A 27,869-nucleotide genomic window follows, 5' to 3' on the forward strand; every position below is an offset into this window, starting at 1 on the left:
TACACATAGGCATTTAAGTTATCATTCTTCCCATAATCCATGCATGAATTGAACAGGAAAACGCCGTAATAACTTGGTACAATGGGAAGTAGGCTCTGCCATGCACTTCACAGTGGTTTGCTGAGTATGGAAGTCAATGTAGTAAATCATTCTCAACTCAGCATTTATAAGCACTGGTGGGTGCAAATTATTTTTATGATGGAACCATTACACACTACACAACAGAATACTGGATGTTAGAGTTGACAGTCTCTAAACAGAATGCAGGCAATGATGGTTTACTGAAATGTATTTTCAGGAACAATAACCATATTACTCTTGTTGAAGATAAAATGTATCAAGGAGACAAGTTAAAGCTGTCATTGCTCACGTCCCAAAAACTATGAAATCAGTCTTAATCTTAAGACTTTATGAAAAATACGCCCCAGCTGAGGCAAAACTATTCACAATATTAATCATTTTCAGTTTAATGTCAGTTAATGTAACTACATTGAAGAACAGCCATTTGAGAGAAAGTGGCAGGTCTACATAAAGGAAGATTAGGGTTTAGTGTCTAGTCGAAGATAAGGTTATTAGGTGGGGAACAAGTATCGTGTGCTTTACAAATGAACCGTTCCAACATATTTGCTTTAAGCAATTTATGAAGACTGCGGAAAACGATCTGGACGGCTGAACGGGAATATATGTTGCTATTCTCAGGAATGCAAATCCATAGTCTTACCACAGTGTCACTTTGCTTGGATGGTAGGTACGGTTGTGCAAAGAAGTACATACCTCTCATGCTGTGTAAGATGCCATTTATCTTTGAAGGCTGCAACACAATATCCACACTGAAATGGACGTACTTTAGTGTGTACTTTTTGGTGACGCAACAAGGATGATTTCTGTGTAAAGGCTTGCCCACATGTGATACAAGTATGTGGAAATTTTTGTAAGTGAACAGTAGCACGATGTCTACTTAGGCCTGCTGCTGACATATAAGTCTTATCGCAATCACAGCATCTGAAAGAAGAACAGGTTATCATGAACACATACAGGTCATGAATCAAAATAATACAGAGAAAACAGTTATCAGTCTGTTTTAATTATGAAGGATTTTATGGCTGGATTTTACTGACTTTTAAATGTGAATATATAATTACAAGAAAGAAGCAAAGTAATAATATATTTTTACAAATGTATTGCAAATAATCATCATCTACTGTTCAAATTAAAACCAAACAACAAAAATTATTTTTATCATTTCTATTCAGTTCTCCTTCTTATAGATATTTTTTATTAATAGTGAACTTTGTATACATGAATGTGAGTATTGGTGGCAACTGGGTGTAGATCTATTAAAATATTTTGTTAGTGGGTGTTAAGCATGAACTAATAAATTACGAGAGACAACTGCTGACCAGTTTTTACCTTTAGGAGACAAAATGTATAGTATTGCTAACAGACATATATTAAAGTGAAGGAGAGAGAGACTATACCATTTGGAATGAATAGTTTCTTATCAGGGAAGAGAGAGGGATACGTTGGGGAAGATTAACATTTCAGATATCCTATTAGAGGCTTGGCTTATTGATTTGGGGCTAGGGACCAAACAGTGAGGTCATCGATCCCATTGGATTAGGGAAGGAAGTTCGCTATGCCCTTTCAAAGAAACCGTCTTGGCATTTGCCTGAAGCGATTTAGGGAATTCATGGAAAACCTAAATCAGGGTGGCTGGATGTGGGTTTGAACCGTTGTCCTCCCAAATGCGAGTCTAGTGTGTTAACTACTGTGCCACCTTGCTCTGTATTAGAGGCTTCTTAAGAGTTGTACATGGGTGTCAGTATTTAAAGTTTTGATAAGGAACCTAAGTCCAGAAATGTACCATATAAAATAAGTCTAAAGATAGGATTACTTTCAAATCTCCCGCTTCAGGTATGGTGTGTAATGGTATTGATGCATAGCACACGTAGTTAGAATGTTCCCTGGATCATCTTAATCCATCACATGCAATTTTCAGCTGACTGCAATAACAACGGCAAGAAACTGATATGTTCACAACAAAGAGGGTTGACTCATGGACTTACACCAGGGTCTGTGGATTGTGCGAATGAAAGTAGGTGTTGCTAATACACCTTTGGGATGAACTGCATGGTCTCCATGTGGATCAGCCCCTGTAGAGTACACAGCTCATTATCCCTGCTGCGTGCATACTGTGTGTGGGTGATTTACGTACTAAGTCAACTCTACAGCTTGTGAAGCCTCTAATAGGAATTGTGAAACACCCTCTACATATAATGAATAAATAAATAAATAAATAAATAGATGTCAAGTTCATATACACTCATGTATATATGGTCAATTTGTTACTAAGCACTTCCCATTTAATAAACTGCCCTTTCCCTTCCTGTACTGGTTGCGTACATGCAAGGAAACCCACACACTCTTGAGGTCAGCGCTGCTGACAATTTCCAGTTCTTAGGTGTGCTCAGGTATGTGGTCTTCTGACCATTTTCCTGCTAACTATATTAAAAATAAACCTAGTGGTATAGGTGGGATTACTGGGTAGTACAATCAACCAAACCGACAATTAAGGTCAAACAATCATTCTGCCTTGAGATAACCACAATAAAATGTTACAAGCTAGCACTAACACAACATGTCTTTTGTGAGAAGTGCTTTTCATTTGGAAACAGATATGAACTTCACTTGTCAGGGTGTGGAAACAAAGGGCTTTGGACACTGTTGTAGGAGCGGTGAATTGATAAAAACACACTTCTAGAGATTTCTTTCTACTTTCAAAGGCATATTGAAGAATTCAGCTGTGATAAAATTGTGCAACAAGTTTCACCGCTGCAAGAGTTCTATAATGTGCAAGAGCATATATATGTAGAATTCTGTGAACTTGGGCAAGGACTGAGAGAGCAAATGGTGTACCTGACACTGACAACAGATGAGAGAAGTAACAATTGTTGTCATAAGGAGATTTCCTACAGGGCAGTGTTGATAATTTTTCCTTCAAGAATAAACAGTTGAAAAATAAAGAGAGATAATAATTATAAAATTAACCGCTTAATCAGATTCCTGCATGATCCAAGTGTGTGAAGCCGATTTTTTAAAAATGAAGACATCCTTTCTTACAGCATTAAATTGTGCAAAATGAGTTAATTTTCATATACTTTAAAGTATATTGTTATTTCTACAGCAAAAATAGTGGATACAGTTTTCAACAGTATGTTTTCATCAAAATCTATTTACAAAAGCTATCATTTGATTACTTATTTATTCATCCACGTTTTATTTTTACAGTAATATTAGGAATGTCAACTTAATTCTGCTTATTATTGACATAATATTACATATGTCTTGTGCAAGATCTGCTTTAAGCAAGGTAGCCACAAAATTCTCCTGAACATTCCTTGATACAGCAACCTTTACAGGCCTACTTCTGTTCATTTCTAGATACTCGGCCATCTCCAAAATTTTTTGGAGTCATGGACAGTCTGCTGCGACAATTTTTTTTGTCAGTTGTTTTTTGACTTTGGAGATCCCACTTCTAAACTGTATAGTAAAATGTGGAATGGATTGTAGTGTGGAACAATGTGATTCAACACCAAATTTTTCAATGGGACATATACTTCAAAATCATGGTTGTTTGGCATCCAGAAGCAATAAACAATTGTGTAGCCATGAGGAGGTATAGTGTCACAGAAGCCAATCCGATGTGGCAAAAGGACAAATGTTTTCTGAAAAATGCAAAGTCAACTACAGAAGCTTTTAGTAGCCTACACAGTAAATATTTTGAAAATACTGAAATGGAATTAATGATATCTGTGCCCAAGAAACCTAAAGAAGGAATGGCAGTCTCCCACAATATACGAAATAAGGCACACGAGTTGCCACGAGCACGGTGTCCGATTTAAAGCCAGCTCTGGGTGGTGTACAAGGATGATTCAATGCAATGGACTTGTGCTGTGACATTGAACATCCCTTGCTCAATGTCTTCCAACATTGTATCTGGGGCAGTTCGAGTATCAGCGAGACATTATAAGACTGAGAAAGAATTGCTTACCTCTTAAATTGGAAACACTGATGAGACTCCTGTTTACTTCAACGTGCCATACAGTAACACAGTTGAGGAGAAAGGTGCCAGAAGTGTATTGGTTCACACTACCGGCAATGAGAAATCGCAAATCACCATGATGATGTGTGCATTCGTAGATGAGGTTCTACGTCATCCTCAATCGTAAAACTATTCCAAAAGGAAAAGTTGCTGCACCGTGTCATATTTTGTTGCGATGGAAAAGGATAGATGACCAATGAGTTGGTTATAAATTGCCTCCATACTGTCTGCAGCAGGTGGTGCTCTTCTAAAGAACTGTGGGATGCTGACCCCTGATGCTTTTTGCAACGGGCATCTGACACCAAAAGTGAAAGCAGAGATCCTGAATTCATAAACACAGATCTTGTCGTCATTCCTGGAGGTACGACTTCGCAATTAGTAGTGTTAGATGTGGTGACAAATAAGCCATTCAAAGATCATCTGAAGCAGCTGCACAGCAATTAGTTACTTCAAGGTGGTCAGGCCCTGATCCCTGTCAGGAAGTTGATGAAATCTCCACTATCTGTGATTACAGAATGGATCCAGACTGGTTGGACATGCTTGAACGGTGCTTGAACTGTGAACAGCTTTAAGAAGTGCCATGTAACAAATGCATTATAAGAGAATGAAGGCAATCTACTGTGGGAAATGGTGCACAGTAACCATGACAATGACGGTGAAACTGCATATTCTGTGGAGCATTCCAGTGAGGACCACTATGTGGCATTTATATCTGAGTGAGTGAGTGAGTACTGTAACTGATTTTATTTTCTGTGTATCATTACTTTTACTGTCTCCTTTAGTTACATGGAGTAAGGAAATCATTTGTAAGTTTCCAAAATAAATGTGGTATATCTATATCCATTTTTTGTAATCCCTTGATAACAATGGAAGGTCATCTTGCATTCGGAGTAGTCTTGGTTCCAAAGACATAACATATTTTGACTGTATTAACACAACTGCATTCAGAAACTCACATCATTCTTATTTACTATCCATTATTTTAATATCTAATTTAATTGTTCTCTGTTCCTTATTTTTCATGGACAATTTCCATCTCGAACAGGACTACTACATACAGCACCACAACCTTTTTCGGAAAGAATTATGTATTTATTGTTCTTCCTAAACATACACTGTGTGGCACATTCATGCCAGGACATAATCAAACAGAATATACAATAAACAGTAAGGTACAGACATTGTTGTTGGATAAACAGACATTGAAAAATAGCTTAGGACCTAATAAAACCCCTTCAACAATGTTTACATCCAACAAATCTCAAGAGACCCCATCAGCATCTGTGCCAGATGCATACCGAAAAGTTAGGTAAAATAAAAACATTAAAAAGTATGAAGTAAATATAAATTTATAACACTTCTTACTGAACACAATTTCCATGATGGTACTTACTTCAAAAGTACCTGATGAGTACCGGAATTGCACTTAGGCGATTTAGGTCTCACATGAACTTCTTTTTGATTTTGGGTACTGTCACCATGTATTCTGTGCCAATGTGATTCAAGTGTCTTTTTCCTATCAAATTTTCTACTACATTCTGCACATTCATAAGCTGGTGGTAGATGAGATTTCATGTGATGATACAGTCCCCCACTACTGCTGCTTTTTTTGCCACATTCCTATATCACAAACATATTAATCAATATTAATCACAAAGTTATAAAGTCCTGTGCGACAAAACATGAAAGTGATGCCATTATTTTTCTTGTGGAAGACAATATACAAAACACAAATTGTAACCAGATAACGGGGGGAAAAGGGATGGGAAATTAAGATGGATCTAGAAAAATTTCACTCTGCTGCAGACTGTGCACTAATTTGAAACTTCTGGGCAGGTTAAAAGTGTGTGCCAGACTGGAACTTGAACCAGAACCTTTGCCTTTCACAGGCAAGTGCACTACTGACTGAAGTATCCAGGTTTTTCTGAATTTCCACACAGCTAACGTATGGATTTGCTACAACATGGACTTCAAAAACAAGGAGTGATTAAACAACACTGGACACAAGTAAGCCTCCAACTATGATATCACATGCCTACGGTATATGGCAAAAAATCAAACCTCAGCAGTATTTAGGCCGTAGGTTCAGGACTCAAAAAAATTATCTGGTACCTGTACATTTCATACCACAGAACTTATCTTTCACTCTGTACTGGAATGAGTATGACTGATGAAATTTTGTTCCAGCCAACAGTTTTAACCTAACAGGCATTTCACAGATAGTGCTCTTACTAACTGTAGTTATGATTCATTGCCTTCACAATTCCAAATCTGTGAAAATGGTTCCTCTGTTGTGCCTGGATAGGTGGGTCAAGAATAGCACTAGCCCACAAAAAAGGCAAGGAAAAACCACTGAGTCTTGATTTGGCACACAGTTTTAAAGTGGTAATATATTTCGTATCATTCTGGTATAAGCCTATCTTGTATCATATCCAAAGCAGTTATGGGCATAAAACAACAAGACAGATTAAGACGAGCACAGGATAGAGGCAACTGACAAAACAGAAAATTTTTATATCACGCCTGAAAATATTAAAAATAAGTAAATAAAATAAAAAAAATACTGAACAACACTGTTTAAAAATATAGAACATATCTTTCCCAAGGTAAAGCCCCGCACAGTTCCATTTGAGTACCATTCTGAACTCTGAAATGCATCAAGAATGGCCAGGAACAGGCAGTGAAAAACCATTGGATCTACAGGGTCTTTTGGTCACGAGGAGAGGTAGAGACAGATCCAAGGAAGGCGTACATACCAGGAGCAGTTGCTTGCTGACAAGAGGCAACAATGGTGGAAGTAGGAGTTCAGAGTGGAAATCCTGTATGCGAACTGCAATTTCAATTCCAGTCCTGGGCCTCAGTTGCGGGAGGTGGATCTCTCTACAAGGAAAAAGGCCATGACAGTCTGGATGCTCACACGAACAGAACATAGTTGAGCAGGAGTTTTTGGCATCTGATCTGTTTGGAAGGGATCAAAGTAGGCTGTTCACAGGGCTAGTCCAAAAGGCACCTACTGAAAATTATATCCCACAACCATATATAGAATCCAGCATCCACAGGGCTGAAGGCGTGCGGAGTGATATGCCCCATTCCCATAGATAAGATGGGACGGGATCAGTGGTTCGTAGGATCGCAAAAATGTAGAGCAGTCTGTGCTCCAGCTGGTGTTACTGACGCACTGAACAGTATTTAGGGGTGAACAACGTTTTTGCTTATGTTGGCAAAGATGAGAAAGTCACATCCACAAGACATTGAAGACCAGTCCCAAACGATAATAACTAAGGTTCAGATAAATATGAATTAAAAATGACACAATATGTACATATGACTCAGAAATATAAAACACGGAAAAAATAGACAGACAAAAAAGTACTATTTTCAAATAAACAACACTATTATACAAAAACACTATTATACAAAAAACAAACAGTTCACTGACATTATTTGTATTATTACAATATATAATCACATTTTTTTTAATTTTCAAAATTAATACTATTTCTGTTTGAATGATACAGTACTTTGTACTGACTGAAATATCTTTAAATGTCACAGGATGTGACTGGAGCAAATTTAAATTTGCACAATTCTGGAAGTGAGTATGGGACATCAAGTTGGTCATCTATTCTTCCGCACAGCGCAATGTTAATTTTTGTGGGCAGATAAAAAGCTCTGTTTTTCTCAAGTACATAGCTCAAATGTTGCTTTAATAACTCAGCAATGGGTCCATCTGCTTCACTAATTTTCATATTTATGCCTTCAATAATCTTTACACTGCCTTTCAAAGATGCTGAAGGGTTTTCCGGTGTCTTAATCTGACAACAAAAAACAGTAATTGCTTTCCATGTACACAAAAGCACTCTGTAGAGTTTCATTTTCAGAAAGTTCTTTTGCATTCAAAATACAAGCAGACTCATCTTGAAACTGAAAAATAATTGTTTTAATGTCATTGAAATGCTCAATGTAGTATTCAACTGTTTCTAGCCATGTACGCCAACATGTCACTAGCTCTGGTGGCAAATAATATTGGGATGTATCTCTTTAAATTTTGAGATCCTACTGGGAGCTTTCAAGAACTTTTTTTTTTACATCTGATGACTATCAACATTTTTTGTAATTTAACCTTATGCAGTCAGCTAATCTATTTATTTTGTGTACCAAGCAGGCTACACAGATCATTTTAGGATATAACACATTCAGGACATCTGCAGCTTTAACCATATAAGGAGCAGCATTGGTAACAAACAAGAGAACTTAGTCGTGTTTTATGCCATTAGGCCATAAAATACTAATAGCATAATTGAAGAGCTTTGTTAATGTTTGGAGGTTATATTTAGGAAGTTCTTCACATGCCAACAGAAAGAATTTGCCCGATTTACCTTCAAATAGTCGTCCAATTACTACATTGCCAATGTACTGCCCTTAGGTGTCCATAGTCTCGTCTAATGCGACCCTTATAAGACCACCCTAAATTATGTCTTGAATCAACTCCAAGCAGTCCTTGTAAATGCTGCTGACACAGTTTTTTCTAAGCGTAGATTCATCAGGAATGCGTTTGCCTGAATACTTCTCTAGGAAGCTTTCAACCAATGGGTTATTTAATTTCCATAAAGGTATATCGATACAAATCATGCCATAATACATATCTTTCGAGAAGGTAGAACTTTGGGAGCCACTGGCTGTTAATCAGAAAAAAATGTTGTTTCAATTTATTCTTCCATGTAATATGTACCTAGTGTTATGTGGTAGACATGTGCTGTGATATTAGAAACTGTTCCTCAGTCAACACGGATTCTTCACAAGCATTACAAAACAGTACTTCACAATCTGTACTTGAAGACTGGTTTGGGAAATCTTCAATATATTTTTGCAATTTGAAACACAACAGTTACTTATTTTTCGGCATTTTATGCATATACACTCCTGGAAATGGAAAAAAGAACACATTGACACCGGTGTGTCAGACCCACCATACTTGCTCCGGACACTGCGAGAGGGCTGTACAAGCAATGATCACACGCACGGCACAGCGGACACACCAGGAACTGCGGTGTTGGCCGTCGAATGGCGCTAGCTGCGCAGCATTTGTGCACCGCCGCCGTCAGTGTCAGCCAGTTTGCCGTGGCATACGGAGCTCCATCGCAGTCTTTAACACTGGTAGCATGCCGCGACAGCGTGGACGTGAACCGTATGTGCAGTTGATGGACTTTGAGCGAGGGCGTATAGTGGGCATGCGGGAGGCCGGGTGGACGTACCGCCGAATTGCTCAACACGTGGGGCGTGAGGTCTCCACAGTACATCGATGTTGTCGCCAGTGGTCGGCGGAAGGTGCACGTGCCCGTCGACCTGGGACCGGACCGCAGCGACGCACGGATGCACGCCAAGACCGTAGGATCCTACGCAGTGCCGTAGGGGACCGCACCGCCACTTCCCAGCAAATTAGGGACACTGTTGCTCCTGGGGTACCGGCGAGGACCATTCGCAACCGTCTCCATGAAGCTGGGCTACGGCCCCGCACACCGTTAGGCTGTCTTCCGCTCACGCCCCAACATTGTGCAGCCCGCCTCCAGTGGTGTCGCGACAGGCGTGAATGGAGGGACGAATGGAGACGTGTCGTCTTCAGCGATGAGAGTCGCTTCTGCCTTGGTGCCAATGATGGTCGTATGCGTGTTTGGCGCCGTGCAGGTGAGCGCCACAATCAGGACTGCATACGACAGAGGCACACAGGGCTAACACCCGGCATCATGGTGTGGGGAGCGATCTCCTACACTGGCCGTACACCACTGGTGATCGTCGAGGGGACACTGAATAGTGCACGGTACATCCAAACCGTCATCGAACCCATCGTTCTACCATTCCTAGACCGGCAAGGGAACTTGCTGTTCCAACAGGACAATGCACGTCCGCATGTATCCCGTGCCACCCAACGTGCTCTAGAAGGTGTAAGTCAACTAACCTGGCCAGCAAGATCTCTGGATCTGTCCCCCATTGAGCATGTTTGGGACTGGATGAAGCGTCGTCTCACGCGGTCTGCACGTCCAGCACGAACGCTGGTCCAACTGAGGCGCCAGGTGGAAATGGCATGGCAAGCCGTTCCACAGGACTACATCCAGCATCTCTACGATCGTCTCCATGGGAGAATAGCAGCCTGCATTGCTGCGAAAGGTGGATATACACTGTACTAGTGCCGACATTGTGCATGCTCTGTTGCCTGTGTCTATGTGCCTGTGGTTCTGTCAGTGTGATCATGTGATGTACCTGACCCCAGGAATGTGTCAATAAAGTTTCCCCTTCCTGGGACAATGAATTCACGGTGTTCTTATTTCAATTTCCAGGAGTGCATTTAAAAAAAAAAAAAAAAAAAAAAAAGAGCACACAGACTGATATATGCGACTTACTTTTATATTTGAAAGAATTTAGATGCGTAAATAACACACTTGCAAGACCACAGGTGTGTAAAACACACAATGACAACACATAGCAGCAAACCTCATCATTATCAACAGTGAATGACACGGACATGAAGTTATACATATGGCTAATGTACTAATTGTGGAGGTGCGTATCAGACATTGTGTGTTGAATGGAACACTCGCTTATAAATGCTGAAGCCTTCTTGTTCACATCGCTAGCATAAAATCACCCACTTAACTGTAAGGTGTAATTGTTTTGTGTTCCATGCAAAAGACAACTGAGTGACAAAACAGAAAATGTGGAGGTATGGAAATCATGTAACATATCTATGATGAAGATGGCATGGCATATAAGGTACCATCTATAAACTTAGTTAGCCCTTGCATCCTAGTTTCGACAGGTAGATTTCATGGACGTGGAGGGTACCAACGACCTTTGCCATAGAAAAAAATTGCATTTTAGCTGCCTTAAATTAGTATCATGTTCATTACTACAAACAAGTACCACATTTCATAACAGCATGTTTATAAATGTGCTTTCACAAAAGGTTGTAATTTTAATCATGCTTTAAAGTGTCATTTGATGAATTTTTTAATGCTGTTACACTTTTATAAGATCAGTTCTGTATAATGTAGCACTGAAAATATGGATTTATGCAATTCTGATATAAAAATATGGACTAAACTCTGTAATATGGAAAATGAAAGTTAAATTTTCAGACTCCAAATGCCATGATTTATGTAGGAAACTACAAAGAGAATGAAAACTACTTGAAACAAAAATATGTATTTATGTATTAATCTGGTCCATAGCTATAAGACTTCATTACGTTCACAGCTGGTCATCGAGATAGTGGTCTAGTTGTGTATGAACAGTAAGACGGCAATAGGAAGGCATTAGGCATGTATTGGCAGCTGATAACCGGAAGCCATGGGTCAGGGCACGGACTGTGCCATTCATATAGCACCCCAGTCGGCGCTCGGCAACACCCACAGTTGAGGACCAACAGTAAATGCACAAATTATCAGGAAGGGTAACACTGTAGACCACACAGCTGCAGTTATACCATTAATAGACACTAGAAAAAGGGGCAAAAGCAGTACTGACTGCTGCGGAAACCCATTCTTTTGTAGATTGGGGGGGGGGGGGGGGGGGGGGGGTGTTACTGTAAGTACCACCTTGAACCCAGGAAGTATGGTGGGTCACACAGTTCTAGACAAAAATTGGGAGTGGGCCCCAGAGACCCCACTCATAAAGGCCAAAAAGGATGTGGTGATGCCACATGGTGTCATAAGCCTTTTTCATGTTGAAGACAGTGATGCGGTGTTGATGGCAGGCAAATCTGAGTGGATAGCAGATGGGGCAGAGCCAAAAGACCCTGAGGCTCAAGGTACCAACACAGCTTGTTGCTTACAATACATTTGAACAACTTGCAGAGAAAAGTAGTGAGACTAAGTGGTTGATAGCAGTCTATCTCAAGAGGGGGGTGGTTTACCTGGTTTCAGTGCCACCATGACACACTTTCTTGCCACTGAGATGGGAACTCACCCTCACTCCAGATACAGTTGAAAAGGCAAGAATGTGATGTTAGCAATCCAACAATAACTTTTTCAACCTTTGGTTGTGGATATGGTCTGGCCCTGAAGCTATGTCACAGCAAAGGGCTAGAGTACTGAGGAATTTTCTCTCACTGAATGGAGCATTACAGGCTCCAGCTGACATACAGTGAAAGGTAAGTGAATTCACTCTCCTGCTGATAATCCTCAGTCATAGAGGCTCTAGCCTAATGCAAAGCAAAATGTTTGGTGACAGCATCTGGGTCAGTGTAGACAGAACCATTCAGAGAGATACAAGGTACGCCTATGGGGGACTGGTGTCCACAGAGACATGGAATCCTCACACAAACCTGTGAAGGAAGGGTACATCGTCCAAAGGTAGCAACAATAGCAACATACTGTTCTCAGCATTCTTGTTTCTGTTGTTTTATGAGGTGGCAGTCCCCGGAAACAGCGTCATTTACAGGCATGATGTGCATATGGCACTGGGGGGCCCACTGCGAACTCTGGGAGCCAGTGAGATTTAGGGGGTCCACCAAACTACTCTCTTCTGAAGGGGAGATCCTGAGGAATATAGGATTACTATGTCAGCCACAGAAAGAATGGATGAAATTGTGCTCTGGATGGCCACATCAATATCTTCATGTGACAGGGTGCTAAGGGCAACGGCACAGGTGAAGGCATCCCAGTCGTCTCTGTTGAGAGCCCATTTGTGTCAACAGCCGGGAGTGATGCTGAGGAAGAGTCAAAACAACTGAAAGTCAAATACTAAGTTCTGGAGCAAGTGTTTGACAGCTTTACTGCGGCCAGCAGTCATAATCCCATACCACACAGTGCTGTGGGCATTGCAGTCACCCACAATTAGAAAGGGTGGGGGTGGGGGGGGGGAGGTGAGAAAAAAGTACAGGCAACACACTCTTGGACAATTAACTGTTGGGAGCAAGATACACATTACAGACAGTAAATTCTAGGGATGTCCTCAGTCAGATAGACACAGCCTCCAAAGTATTATTGAGTGGCATGTGTTTGCTGCAGACAGGGTCCAGAACATACGTACAAACACCGCCCAACACTCATAGTCATCACTATTCTTAAAATGTCCGCCCCTGGTAGCTGAGCGGTCAGTGTGACAGAATGTCAATCCTGGGGGCCCGGGTTATATTCCCAGCTGGGTCGGAGATTTTCTCTGCTCAGAGACTGGGTGTTGTGTTGTCCTAATCATCACCATTTCATCCCCATCGACACGCAAGTCACAGAAGTGGCGTTAAATCGAAAGATTTAAACCCGGCAAATGGTCTACCCGACGGGACAGTCACACGACATTTACATTTTTTATTTATTCTTAAAATAGCCTTGACAGCCATGGAGAGTAGGGTCCGCATTGCTAGGAACCACGTTTTCTGGAGGGCAATGCAAAAAGCAGTGGAAAAAAAGAGTGTGTTTAAGACGTCGATTCATATGATTTTGAAACGAATCCCTGTTGGTTTTTGAACATATTTTAAGTTGATTTCTGAATAAATCATAAGTTGATTTTTGAATGCGTGCATTGTGTACGTGATGCCTCTGGCAGGATAATCCTCGTCGCATCTAAAAATAAACTTTCCGCAGAAAAAAGGGAACGGGTCTATACGAGCTGAGCAGAGTAAAGCCGAACGGATGAATGCCAATCGCTGTCTGATTATGTGGTTGACTGGGTTTGCAAATGATCAGCATTGTTATAATTACTAGCTAAATCCATAGATTCAGGCTACCAAAATGTAAATAAACGACTGGCGGGAATAACAGGTGAGAACTATTACGGATTATCTTCTCAGTGTATCCAAGAAAATGAAATTTTGACAGAAAACTTTTGGCCAGATCGCTACACTAGTAAGGACCAGTTTTGCAGTCCCCGGCTAGTAGCCGCATAAATTCTATTCCGGAAGTAACACGGAAAATGTGTTGTACGAACACGTAATAGCGCCAAACCGGAAAATAAGCGTGGGCTAACTAAACCTGTGATTCTGGCAGGGTTAGTGAAGTTTATCGGCGAACAAATTTTGACAATGGCAGGAATAGCTACAGAATTGGTGATGACCAGATTGTTTGTTAGAACGAGGAAGGAGAAGAAACGGGGACATCACACAAATTATGGAAGAATAAGAAGATTCCAAATTTGTACAAAAATTTCGTAATATTACTTTTCAATCTCGTGCTTGAGAGAAACTGGTTCGTATGAATGAAATGTGAAACTATTTCCTAACATAAAGCTTTTTGCTTGTAGTAGGCCTAATAGGCATTTGATATTGGTACTTCGTGAATTATATTCTGTCGTGCTATAAAAATGGCCATTTGTGCCAAAACAGTCTCGTTTACTTGGTGTGTGTTACAAAATTGCTGCAATATTAGAAAGGCCTATTTTGTTTTATCTAGCACACAGTGACAAAATAAGACGTAATCAGATCGAGAAACCACAACAGTCTTTGGTATTATTTGTGTTAACAGCTTTTTCAGTATTAGATAACGACATTTCAATTTTTCATGTAGCAAAACGTTTGACGAACTTTGATGAGGTAATAGATCCTTTCGCAGAAAGAAAAGCACGCCATGTAACACTGTAGCAAGATTAGAGAGGAAAAAAAAAAAAAAATACTAGGAGCTAAGGGTTGCAGAAATGTGTAATTCCTTGCTTATCTCTTGTCTTTATTGGTTTTATGTATCCTAATTTTATGTCACACAAAACAGTAAGTTATTAGCTAATAGGCAACAAGGAGTGCAAATTTTCTGAAGAGTTCTTGTTCTCCCGATTAGAAATTATCCCATCCGCTATTAATTGCGAGATTTAAAAAAAAAAGAGGGGCAGGCTGTCAAACCTGTCCACTGGTAGTAGGAGAGGCACCACAGAACATTTCAGTTTCCACTGTCCTGCATATAGTATGATGGCATCCATTACAAAATATACACGTTTCAATTCCACAGAGCGAAATACAGTGACGTGCTGTAGAAGAATGCTTTATGAAGAGGCGTGGCACTGCACTTTGGCACACTTAAGACCAAATAATATGTCTTACATTTCCGCGAACACATTTGTTTTATATTTCAGACTTTTCAGAAATATGTGCGCTACAAGATGAACATATTTTTTGAAAATTATATTTTTTTTAGTATTGACCCGGTTCGCAAATATCGTAGATCCGGGGCTGATGTGCAGAGCAGCCTGAGTTATAGTGGGTAGTCTTCACGTGACCCGTGTTTACGTTTAGTGGTTTTGCTGATTCTCCTTCGTTTACTCTCATGTCAAATGAACACAAAACGGATATCTGTGGCTGCCGGGAGCTATCAAGTGAATTAAAATACATTCACATAATTACGGAAGGCTAAAATATATCAGTTTCAGATTTTATTTTATTTCCACCTTTCTGACAGTCAAGCATTAATCGCCTTGCGGAACAAGGAAGTAATAAGAAATTTGACTTTTCTTAACCTTTTCCGCAGAGGCAGTCACTGTATTTGAAACTAAATGTTTAATTCCACAGTACCGACTAGTTTCAACTGTTCGCTGCATTTCAAGTGCACGTTTTCATAGTCTAGCACGTATGGCATTATGCCATAATAAAGAACCAAACATGATATAATACAGTACTGGTGCTCCAAGAAAATGTACATCTCGAAAACCACACTGAAATGTTTAATATAAGGTTGAGGTCTACTTCATTGGGAATCTGGACATACGAATGTGCACTTTAAGTATGCACATTAAATGTGCACATTTTAGTATGGTTCAAGAAATTCCGATGTTCTTGGAGTATCCTCTGATGTCTTGTTTCTTTTATGACATAATATATGATCTTTAAATGTTTTACACGTACGTACTTCAAAATGGGCTTTTACGTCATGATAGCTGCGCATGCGCGATGTCGCCTGTTATATGCGCTCTCTGGCAACTGCTGAAACGTACCTATTTCTAACAGGTCGCGGAAAAATATTGCGAATGGTGGTTTGAAAAGCGTTACTTTCAAAGAAAATATCCTTTAACGTAAGTTGAACTATGTGCGAGAATGTACCATGACTTTATTAAATCACAGAGCATTAGACTGTCGTTTAAAAATAAAATTTTTGATAACAAGCCATTTAGAAGAATTTCGAACCCTGAAGATCAGACATTTATGTCATTATTAAAAATTTTACTGGCACATTTGTGTGATACATCTTAAAGTGTAACACGCGCAAAAAATACCAACATTATGTGCGAAAGCTTAGCTTCTCTTGCAGCTTATTAACCTTAGAGACCAATATTAAATGTGGGAGCTTTTCTTTTCTTGTAGCTACACTATGTATATTAACTTAAACTGTTAACTTTCCCTGTTTGTGTGTGTTCATACTACTTAACAGTGATGTTGCTGTTGGTTGACTACATCATGTGTCCTATGCTCTGAACATCCGCTGTCATCGGCTGGCAAGATCACGTGACATGAGCTATGACTTGGCGTACAAAAGCTCATCGCAATCTCGATTTCAATTATTCGGAAAGTAACATGTGGTATTTCGTGGAATTTCAATGTATACTTTCGTAATACGAAAACACATGTTGCTACAAATAGAAGATATTTCCAAAATGTGCCTTTTTCCCTGAGTTTCGTTTTCTAAAGTGCTGGAAAATTCTACGCCCGTGTGTAAAAACCATAACCATTCAAAGGATTGAGAAGGGAAAATATACTGTCACTTAACATGGAAAAAGCGGTTTTTCACCTGGGAGAAAGTGTATTTTTAACCGGGAAATCCGGGATTTTTTCCTTGTCTACGTATACACCCTGAAAACCTAAGAGACGTCGTAATTCAGACAGGTGAAATATATATATATATATATATATATATATATAAAAAATTGCTACAGTTCCACTGGTCCACTGGATACCGTTGTTTCATGTAACTGTGGAGTGCTTATGGCCTGACGCGATCGATAATAATCTGCCACTGACCTCCAACAACTCATGTACTATTCAAGTTACACACCTGTAATTTATACCAATTTAGGTTTACACTAATAGCTTTCTAAAGACACGTTAGATGAACTGGTTAGATTTTGGAAATTCGTTGCTGGGTGTTACTTGTATAATTTACAGTCAGATACTAAACTTTAAACTAATGAAGATATTGAAAATCTGATTACACCATCAGAATTGGAGTGCAAATAATAGTAACGTACGTGTTTTTTTTTTGAGGTATCATGATTCACCTGGCTACTGTTAATTCCTATATGAAGTGTGAAAAGTCTGCCATTAAGGTTTCACAAAGTCCGCCATCTTTGGCACTCCCGGCATGTCTCCATCAACACAGCGTCACCCTGGAATTCCCAGCCATGCGGCTGGACTGGCCATTGTGCGGCATCACGCGGTTTCTAAGCTAACATTCAGCACCACGTGGTGGCTGCCGGGCTGTGGCCCACCAAGAGGCCCCAAGCTTGGCCACGCCATCTCCGAACTTAGAATATTTTCCAAGCACCATGGCCCGCCAGTTACATCACAAACTGCTGCCCAGAGTCTCTGTGCCCCAGCCATGACAGGCACATACTCTTAGACATTTGTGGGGAGTTTCCAGTTCAGGCACCAACAGTGTGAACCCTGGGTGGTCAGAGGGCTATTACTGTGAAGGTACTTGACTCCTCATAGTGGAATGGCTACCTTGCTACTTTTACCAGAAATGAAATGTACGAAGATAGAAAGAAACAGAAGGTAGAAGATATGCCGCGTTGGACAACCCCCCCCCCCCCCCCTCTAAATGATACACACTAATGTGAAATTTTGAAGATAAACAGCAGGTCATATCCAACAATGGTGACCATTCACTTAAGAATGAAAAGTTTTAGAAAGTGCTAGAAGGAAAGAAAAAGAGTATCCAAAATCTTAAACCAAATCCAAGTGTTGTTGGCACCAAAGAGACCATACAGTGGAAATGTAGAGGAGAAAGAATAGTAGAAGGATAGACTTGCAGCACAGAACAGGAAAGAGCGCTGTGAAGGCCAGTGCCTCACATTGGCCAAGCAAGTGCTTGTAGGAGTTGTGAGCCACCGGGGAGATTGGGGGTTCCTGAATTGTATGCACATAGCTATCATGAAATCTTCTGTCATCAAATGGGCTTTGCTAGTATCAATGTGCAGGCGACATGTGATTGCTAGTGTTGATGATTCATGGCCTGTGTCTGTACATGATGCTAGGATGTGGTGAAACTACTATGTATGCCAGATTCTAAGACAGAAACAACACAATACTTTAGTTTTAGTAGATGAAAGGTATGACATTGCACCACAGTTAATGACACCATCTCAGAATCCACAAACACTTGAGAAGTGGGCCTCATCTCACTCCAAGGAAAGTCTCATAACCAACTGGTGTTTTGGCAGATGAAAAGTGACTCACAGTTCTGCAAAACAAAATAAAATGTATGTATCTGTGGTACAAACAAAATATGAGAAATGGTTACTACCATACATAACCTGTAGTGTGTAGGGGATTTGTTCCCAAATTTTTTAAGAATAGACCTAATTTGTGTAATTCCATATTATTCCGATTTTTTCTGGAACTCAGATATGTCAGATATTATGGCAAATAAGTGCACAAATTTTTTAGCCTGTGAAATTTCAAACTGAAACATGTTACTCTTATTTTTTCACTGAAAAGAAATTTGTATTGAATCACTTCTTTAAGAATCTATGGAGCTGTGTAAATGAATGTAAACAAATATTTAATTAAGAAAATGTTTTTAATTAAAAAAAACAGTGTTCTACCATTACATCAGAAATTGGAATTTATTTTTCCTTGTTTTCCTCTCTCATCGATTTCCACTATTTCCTCTTCAGTAAGTCTACCTGGTATGACAAAATCAGTCCCTGCAATTCTACATACAATAAATTGATTGTCTTCTTGGCCCCCATGCTTAACAGCTGCCATTTCTGTGCTTTCCGAGGACCCAAAACAGGCAAGGATGCCAAAGCAGCTATTGTTATGAGTGGACCAACTAGAGCTGAAGTGTCTTTGATTAAAATTTGTGAATGTTGTAAAAAGACCGTATCTCAAAATAAGTAGTCAGAATCATTCTGTTCTACATATTCCAAACTAGTCTCTGGGGGGAAGAGAGACTGGTAGAGGTAGAAGCTACTACTACAGAAGCTTCTAAAACAAATAAAAAGCAAGAATACTAGTGCAAGATTGTAAGATTTGAGCAGAAATGGGAAGATGTTTGTCCAATTTTATGCATGCCTCACTGTAGTAGTTTTACTGTAAAGTGATACAATATTATATGACTTTACCAAATATTGTTTCATTTCCACAGAATAAAACTAAATAGTTTGCCAATTCATAATTTCAAAGCTTAAAGCACATGACAAGAAAATCCGATTAAGTGCAGTCAGGATTCACACACACTGAGGTTCCATACAAACTTAACTCTGAAAACAGTTCTTCCCATTTTGTAGGGATCCGTGCCTCTGTCGCTAAAAACGGAATCCTTATAGGATCACTCTGTTGTCTGTCTGTCTGTACGTCTCTCTCTGTCCATCTATTAAGACACCTTTTTCTCAGGAATGGATAGACCTATCAAGTTGAAATTTATATCACTTACCAAGGTCTACGGTCTCTTGGCAGCAAAAAATTTAAGCTTCTAAGTTAGTGGTTCTCAAAGTGTGGGCCAGGGAGCACTGGTGCACCCTGTAATATTTTGGGAAAACATTTGTCCAAATATAAAAGAAAATATAGCTACTCAATTTTATCCATTTCAAGGCAGGTTAATGCGGAACGAGTCCTTAAGTTTTGTCGAATAGTTTAGTTTGGTTAAGGAAATGAGATGGCTTATTCTCCTTGTAATGTTTACAGCATTCAGAACGTTTCATGCTGACTGTCTTCTCTTTTGCACTACTGTTAATCTTAGCTATCCAACAGTAGCACCTGTGTGGAAACTGGGCAAAGGTATTTCAAAATAATGAGAGATGATAAAGCCATTGCTGGCCCATGGAGGTCATCCCTTACACCACTGAGAAGTGTAAGGAATTCCAGGGAAAATGTAATTCGCAGTGGGGTGAGAAAAATAATTATTCCGATGGCAGAATGCCTTGGTCTGGAGAAAATCATATCACATTGCTACAATCACAACAATATGCAGTTGTGGGAGTGATTAATTTATTTAATAATGAATGCAACTGTATATATAACGTAGCACTTTATCTATGGCAAAGTTTGGTGTGGCCAACACAGTAACTGATTTGATGTGTTGTAAAAAACTTGCAGTCCAAGAATGCAACCATGGACTGTAAGTTTCTTAAAAAACAATGCTTCATGGCCATTCGTAATTAATAAATGCCTCAAATGCCATTTTCTGTAATTCCTTGCACTAGAACTACATTACAACAGCTGTACCTTAATTTCACAATTTTTGATAGAAATAATGCGCTTTGAGCTATCCCTTTCTATTTTGTGTGTACCTATATTAGTCAATGGTCAGTACCAGTTGCACAGGCATCCGTGGATGACTAGCACTGTAGGTGCCGTGCAAATTATTTTTGCACACCTCGTTCTATGCATTCTTTCCATAACCAAACGGTGCGACACTGGTATTGCTCTTAAAGTTTGTAAATAATCGTGGAGTTAATTCACAGTGTTGTCAAGAATTAATGGATTTCTGGTCAGATCTCTACGTTCAGAATCAGGAGAAAATGGTGAAAATACATTTGATGACTGACGGATTTTTCCGACGGAAACTCTTAACGGATATTATCTGATCATGTTGTGCTTTTGTTTTGCATGATCATGTTGTGCTTTTGTTTTGCAGTTGATTTGCCTATGGACGATGTTTTTTTATGATGGTAGCCATGCTGAAATTAAGCCTTGTGCACTGTACACGTGATCACAACTTGCCCATAGAATCTGAAGGTTTCATGTCGTTCCCAGTGATTGGGAATCGATTCCACTTTACTCCGAATAGTGCTGCAATAGCACATAGGAAGTGAATTGCATAATATTATTATTATTATTGCCCATTATGACCAATTTAGGTACTGTGACAGTGTATCAAAAAATTATAAACAACATTCGCTTGAGCTGTCCGTGACTAAAAAAATTTCATTTCATTTTGTTTGCTTCAGATGAGTAGCACATGTGAACATGGACCGTCATTGTTCATGAAGCCTTGCTACTTCCAAGTGTCATTTCCACTGCAGTTTAGTGATTGAGCTGTTTCATGACAGAAGCAAGGTTAATGGAAGTTGAAAATTATTGTTGGCAGCACTGTTAACCCATGGAGGAACAAAAATCCAGACCCAGAAAGAAAACACGTTTCCATTGTTGTGCACTTGATGTTATCCCAGAGCTTTCAGGTGATATGTCGGTGAGGTGTTGATAGCATACGTGGGGCTTGTGCTTTGTGTACAATGTACTGCTAATTTTCAAAGTGCTAGAAGTGAATAAAACACACAGATTTCTGAAAAACAAGCATGTCATCGAAGAATCTGATTCTGGAAGTGAACAATAGCTAAGTGCAATTAAAAAAGGCAAAACAGTGGCTTACTCGTAAGTACAATGGAAGATACTTAAGCTATAGTTTCACTTTGACTGGAAGTGAAGATTATCCCACTACTCTTAGTGTGTGTGTGTGTGTGTGTGTGTGTGTGTGTGTGTGTGTGTGTGTGTGTGTATATAAAATGGCAAATGAATCTCTGCTTCCTAGTAAACCAAGCAGACATTTTAAAACAATGCATTCACATTTGCAAGATAAACCTGTAAGGTATTTTTAGAGATTGTCTGAACAGCAAATAAGGACAGCAGTATCTTTTAAAAGTGTAATGTCTGTTACTGATAAAGCTCTGATCGCTTCCTACCAAGTCTCTGAACTATTAGCACAGAGTATAAAAGTTCATATTATAGGTGAGTCACTTTCTTCTGCCTGTTTGCAAAGAAATGGTGGTGATGATGCTAGGAAATGAAGCAGCTATGAAAATAAGCAAGATTCGTTTGTCAAATGATACAGTTCATAGGTGTTCTAACGTTTTGACGACACGAGAAACGGTGCAAAACTGGATTGCATTCACATTTCACGCCTCACTCTCATCAGATGATTTATGTGATGTGACTAGCCGATCCTCTTCTCTGGGTATTCAGCTACATTGATCTTCCAAGAGCTTCTTCTCCGAAGATTTTCACTGGTTATTGGAATTAATTAGACTCTTTCTCTATTCTTGAAATAATTGGGTACTCGATGAATACTTTCAGTTCAATCATAACATATTTTCAACTTTCACAGACAACAACTTCTGCAAGTCAACTTAGTCATCAAACATTAGACTCTGTTAAACGTATTTATAATAACATTGATCGAACAATCAAATGATTTATGGACATCACATACGTCTTGCCTCGTACAGGGCTAAGACATGAGTAAGTTACTAGCGGCAAAGACTTGTCGTCGTCAGTGGACCGCCACTCTTACAGTCTTCTCATAACAAACTTCCAACCAAACTTCCAACCTGCACACAGAAACAGGTAGCGAAGTAGATACGCTTCCACTCTCCCACTTATATTTAAAATATTGTGTGTTCGAGATGGTGTAAGGACAAATGGTTCTCAAATTTACGCGGAAATTCTCAAAGCACTAAATATCCCACCCTTCAGCTCGAACACATGATATTTTATACGTAATCACCAGTACATTAATATCACATAGGATAACACTTCATTTCTCAACAATGCATCTTTTTCTATTAATAATTGTAAATACACTTGTTCTTATTGCCTGGTCATTCCTTTTTTCCATTTTACTACAATTACAAAACGTGAACCTTTCAATCCATGTTGGAGTTAGCTATTTCTATATCTAAAAATCAAGAGGGCCAACTTTTTCTGTTTTCTACTCTTTTTCTAATCATAAATTCCAGGTGTACTTCACCCACGAGTAATCTACTGCTTGTTCCTACTTTCCGTTACTACCTTTCCTAAGTATGTACTTATTCATTACTTATTGTAGTTTGGAGGAACTCTTGGTAAAATAAAAGTGTTCCTTTTTTGTGGGCATTTGTAGACATAAAACGTAATAAGGCTGGTGATGCATAAAATTAAAACTTACCAGACTAAGTCCTATAAACTGTGTGACTTCTGTTATGATACTGTCCTTTTCCCCTCTAGAAACAGTACCTATACCTCACATATGGGTTGACCCTATGAGTGCATTCCCTCCTTCCGTTTCAGTAGGTACACCCCTCTTAATTCCTATTCTCCTATGATACAGGTCAATCCCCTTCTTGGTGCCTTTGTCTCCACAGTATAGATCAGCCTTTCTTAGGTCTGCCTATCTGCGTTTTATATTCAATAAATGCTGGGCGCACCCCCTTTATCCTTCCTAGGTAGGCATCATGGTTCATCTTTATGTACACTATAATTAAATGTTTTCTGGTAATGTTGAAATCTATTTTACACCTCATCTTCACTTTCTAATACTCTAGAGTCCTCTTCCACTGCTCACTTCTATCATATAAGCAAATACTATGCCTACACAAATTGTTCAACTCTTAGTAGATGCTATGTCTACGTGTATTAACCAACTCTTTGTAGATACTATGTCTATACATAATGATCAAGTCCCACTACTCTGTAACTCATCAGAGTATTTGCTACCCTGACTTTTCTCAAATGGTTATCACCATTAAATCCAATTTGGCTTCTCTGTTTTATAATATTACCCCAGCTCCCCTCCTCTTGTCTCTCTAGGTGCATGGGTTGATTTCTATCCTCCTTTCTTTGTATACCTGTATGTGTATATAAGAAGCGACGGGGGGGAGGGGGGGGGGGGGAATTATGCAATGATGTAGAACCAACACTTATAAAAACAATGTAATGTGTGCATCTACCCAGACGTACATATATCCTTATTCCCCTACATCCCTTTGCGGTTCTGACATCGCTTCAGTTTTCTAATTTGTAATTTTTGTGTTTGCGTTTAAGGGTATCTTTGTGTGTGTGTGTGTGTGTGTGTGTGTGTGTGTGTGTGTGTGTGTGTGCAGCCTGATTCCTCGGCCTACTTATCTGAAATAAGTTGTAGGTTATCGGAAGCCAAGGAAAATGGAAAATAAGGACGACATCTGCAATAGAAGAAGCTGAATATGGAAAGAGGGAAAGATAGACAGGTACTCAAATGACAAGTAAGATAGAAAAAAGTAGAAATGGTTGCTAAGATTGAAGAAGTGAAAGAAGATAGCCCCGAAGACCCCCTTCCCCAGCATCCCTACCTCGCCGGTATAAGAAAATCTTAGCAACACCTATGGAACGGCAAATGGTGAAGAATCACTTGTTTGCGAAGGTCGTTCGGAAGGTGTGGTGTGTGCTCTGTGTTATCACTGATTTGTGTATTGGTATAAATCATGCTTTAATCTACAGTACCCATCCTTTCAAAAACTAATACAAACCCTCCCCTTTACATCACATTTCATAAAAGGTACAAAATATTCTATACAAAATAGAAAATTATACACTACTATCAAATAGTTGTTTAGTTTTTCAGTTTGTACTGTATTTTTATAAACACATAAGATACTCTGTTCAGTTTATGTTGTTTCGATATCACTGTTTGAATAGTACTGTGATATTATTTTTCCACTAATACTATATTCTACTCATTTCATTTCATGTTTAGGGATCACTGTTTATCTGTGATTCTCTTAAGTGTATTATTTTTCTGTCATACCTGGTTTTCTATAAGCTAAAATTAGAGGATAGTTTAAGAATTCAGTAATAGATAACAGAATAGTTTAAGATTTGAAGCGAATTTGGTGCAGGAAAACTAATTTTCAAGAAACACCGAAAACAACTCGGGATCCGGCGGCTGTAACTCCACCTGTTAACTCAGAACGTTAACGTCCCTGGGGGACACGTGACTCCACCCGGGTCCCATGGATCTGACCTTAATCTCACTTGAGCAAGTGCAAACTAGTACTTCTCGTTAAATTTTGTGTGAAAGTCTCCACACGACAAAACAAGTCATATTTTATAAACCCCAACCATTACCATCAATATCCATTCCTGATTTTCTCTTTCCATACAGTATTCCTCTAAATGCAGTAGCAGCTCTTCTCCAACTGATGCCATCAGAAGCATACATTATTTCCTTTCCAGGTAGTTGAAGTTCTTTATTTGCTTCATGTCTCTTTGCTAAATCTTTATTATCTCTATATGCAGCATCATATTTTTTTTTTGCAAGTTTTATCTAATGGATTTATGCCTTTCTTGCCATGTGCTACTCTTTCGTCTAATTTGGTAGAAGGTCCCACATAGCTCGGCACATGCATCTTCGGCATTGGTAAATTATATAAAGCCCAGTTTACTAATCCTTTTCCAAGTTTTTCACATTTACAAACTGTATGTGGTAATTTGCTCTAAATTCTGATCAATTCCTTTTGGATTACTGATAATGAAATCATTAAATGTATTTGTTAACATTTGCATTATTCCGACTTTTCATTATAATAACTTTTACTTCCAGCTAATTCTTCACCATGAATTACTGAAGCCTGTTGATTAAATCTCTAGCATCATTCATCCAAACATATGCAATTGTTTTTCTCTCTATATTTCTTTATGAGGTCTTCACCAAATCTTCATTTTTAATTTGTCTTTAATTTTGGGAAATGGACAATAAGGATTCCTTTTATTAATTTATTATATTTAATACCTCTACTTGATTTTATTTTATTTGGATTCTTTTCAGAGTATAATGCTCCTGAATGGTATGACATATATGCATAATTTGGTAAATCAACAGCATTAAAATTTCTATTCATATTTTCCACAGTAATCTGTTTTTTAGTTGAAAGATTCATCAGTGCATTTCTACCTTCATATATCCTATCACCCCCCCCCCCCCCCCCCCAATGAACCATGGACCTTGCCGTTAGTGGAGAGGCTTGCATGCCTCAGCGATACAAACAGTCATACCGCAGGTTCAACCACAACGGTAGTTGCAGGGGCAACAGTCTGGGTGATTGACTGATCTGGCCTTTTAACACCAATCAAAACGGCCTTGCTTTGCTGGTACTGCAAACAGCTGAAAGCAAGGGGAAACTACAGCCGTAATTTTTCCCAAGGGCATGCAGCTGTACTGTATGGCAAAATGATGATGGCGTCCTCTTGGGTAAACTATTCCGGAGGTAAAATAGCCCCACTTCGGATCTCCGTGCGGGGACTACTCAGGATGATGACGTCATCAGGAGAAAGAAAACTGGCATTCTACGTATCGGAGTGTGGAATGTCAGATCCCTTAATCTGGCAGGTAGGTTAGAAAATTTAAAAACGGAAATGGTTAGGTTAAAGTTAGATATAGTGGGAATTAGTGGAGTTCGGTGGCAGGAGGAACAAGACTTCTGGTCAGGTGACTACAGGGTTATAAAAACAAAATCTAATAGGCTTAATGCAGGAGTAGGTTTAATAATGAATAGGAGAACAGGAATGCAGGTAAGTTACTACGAACAGCATAGTGAACGCATTTATTGTGGCCAAGATAGAAACGAAGCCCACGCCTTCCACAGTAGTACAAGTTTATATGCCAACTAGCTCCGCAGATAAAGAAGAGATTGATGAAATGTATGATGAGATAAAAGAAATTATTCAGATAGTGAAGGGAGACCTGGATAAACTGAAAGAACCAGACGTTGTAGAGAGCTGCAGGGAGAGCATTACGGAACGATTGACAAAAATGGGGGAAAGAAATACAGTAGAAGAAGAATGGGTAGCTTTGAGAGATGAAATAGTGAAGGCAGCAGAGGATCAAGTAGGTAAAAAGACAAGGGCTTGTAGAAATCCTTGGGTAACAGAAGAGATATTGAATTTAATTGATGAAAGGAGAAAATATAAAAATGCAGTAAATGAAGCAGACAAAAAGGAATACAAACATCTCAAAAGCGAAATAGACAGGAAGTGCAAAATTGCTAAGCAGGGATGGCTAGGAGGACAAATGTAAGGACGTACAGGTGCATATCACTAGGGGGTAAGATATATACTGCCTACAGGAAAATTAAAGAGACCATTGGAGAAAAGAGAACCACTTGCATGAATATCAAGAGCTCATACGGAAACCCAGTTCTAAGCAAAGAAGGGAAAGCAGAAAGGTGGAAGGAGTATATAGAGGGTCTATACAAGGGCGATGTTCTTGAGGACAATATTATAGAAATGGAAGAGAATGTAGATGAAGATGAAATAGGTGATATGATACTGCGTGAAGAGTTTGACAGAGCACTGAAAGACCTAAGTTGAAACAAGGCCCCGGGAGTAGACAACATTCCATTAAAACTACTGACGGTCTTGGGAGAGCCAGTCCTGACAAAACTCTACCATCTGGTGAGCAAGATGTATGAGACAGGCGAAATACCCTCAGACTTCAAGAAGAATATAATAATTCCAATCCCAAAGAAAGCAGGTGCTGACAGATGTGAAAATTACCGAACAATCAGATTAATAAGTCACAAATGCAAAATACTAACGCGAATTCTTTACAGACAAATAGAAAAACTGATAGAATCCGACCTTGGGGAAGATCAGTTTGGATTCCGTAGAAATGTTGGAACACGTGAGGCAATACTGACCCTACAACTTATCTTAGAAGCTAGATTAAGGAAAGGCAAACCTACGTTTCTAGCATTTGTAGACTTAGAGAAAGCTTTTGACAATGTTGACTGGAATACTCTCTTTCAAATTCTGAAGGTGGCAGGGGTAAAATATAGGGAGGGAAAGGCTATTTACAATTAGTACAGAAACCAGATGGCAGTTATACCAGTCGAGGGTCATGAAAGG

At 39.3% G+C, this 27,869-nt stretch overlaps 1 protein-coding gene across 2 annotated transcripts in view; it reads right to left on the bottom strand.

Annotated features, from left to right (window-relative positions):
• LOC126144929 (zinc finger protein 501-like) overlaps nucleotides 1-27,869 on the bottom strand; it is a 104,073-nt gene that overhangs the window by 13,036 nt on the left and 63,168 nt on the right. For both annotated transcript variants that reach the window (XM_049915522.1, XM_049915523.1), the window contains exons 4-5: nucleotides 5,496-5,722; nucleotides 775-1,002 (exon numbers count right to left, since the gene is read on the bottom strand). In XM_049915522.1, coding sequence (XP_049771479.1) covers nucleotides 775-1,002; nucleotides 5,496-5,722 — 455 coding nt within the window. The remainder of the gene's footprint in view (nucleotides 1-774; nucleotides 1,003-5,495; nucleotides 5,723-27,869) is intronic.

Source organism: Schistocerca cancellata, chromosome 2 (genome assembly GCF_023864275.1).
Source record: "Schistocerca cancellata isolate TAMUIC-IGC-003103 chromosome 2, iqSchCanc2.1, whole genome shotgun sequence".
Taxonomy (NCBI): domain Eukaryota; kingdom Metazoa; phylum Arthropoda; class Insecta; order Orthoptera; family Acrididae; genus Schistocerca; species Schistocerca cancellata.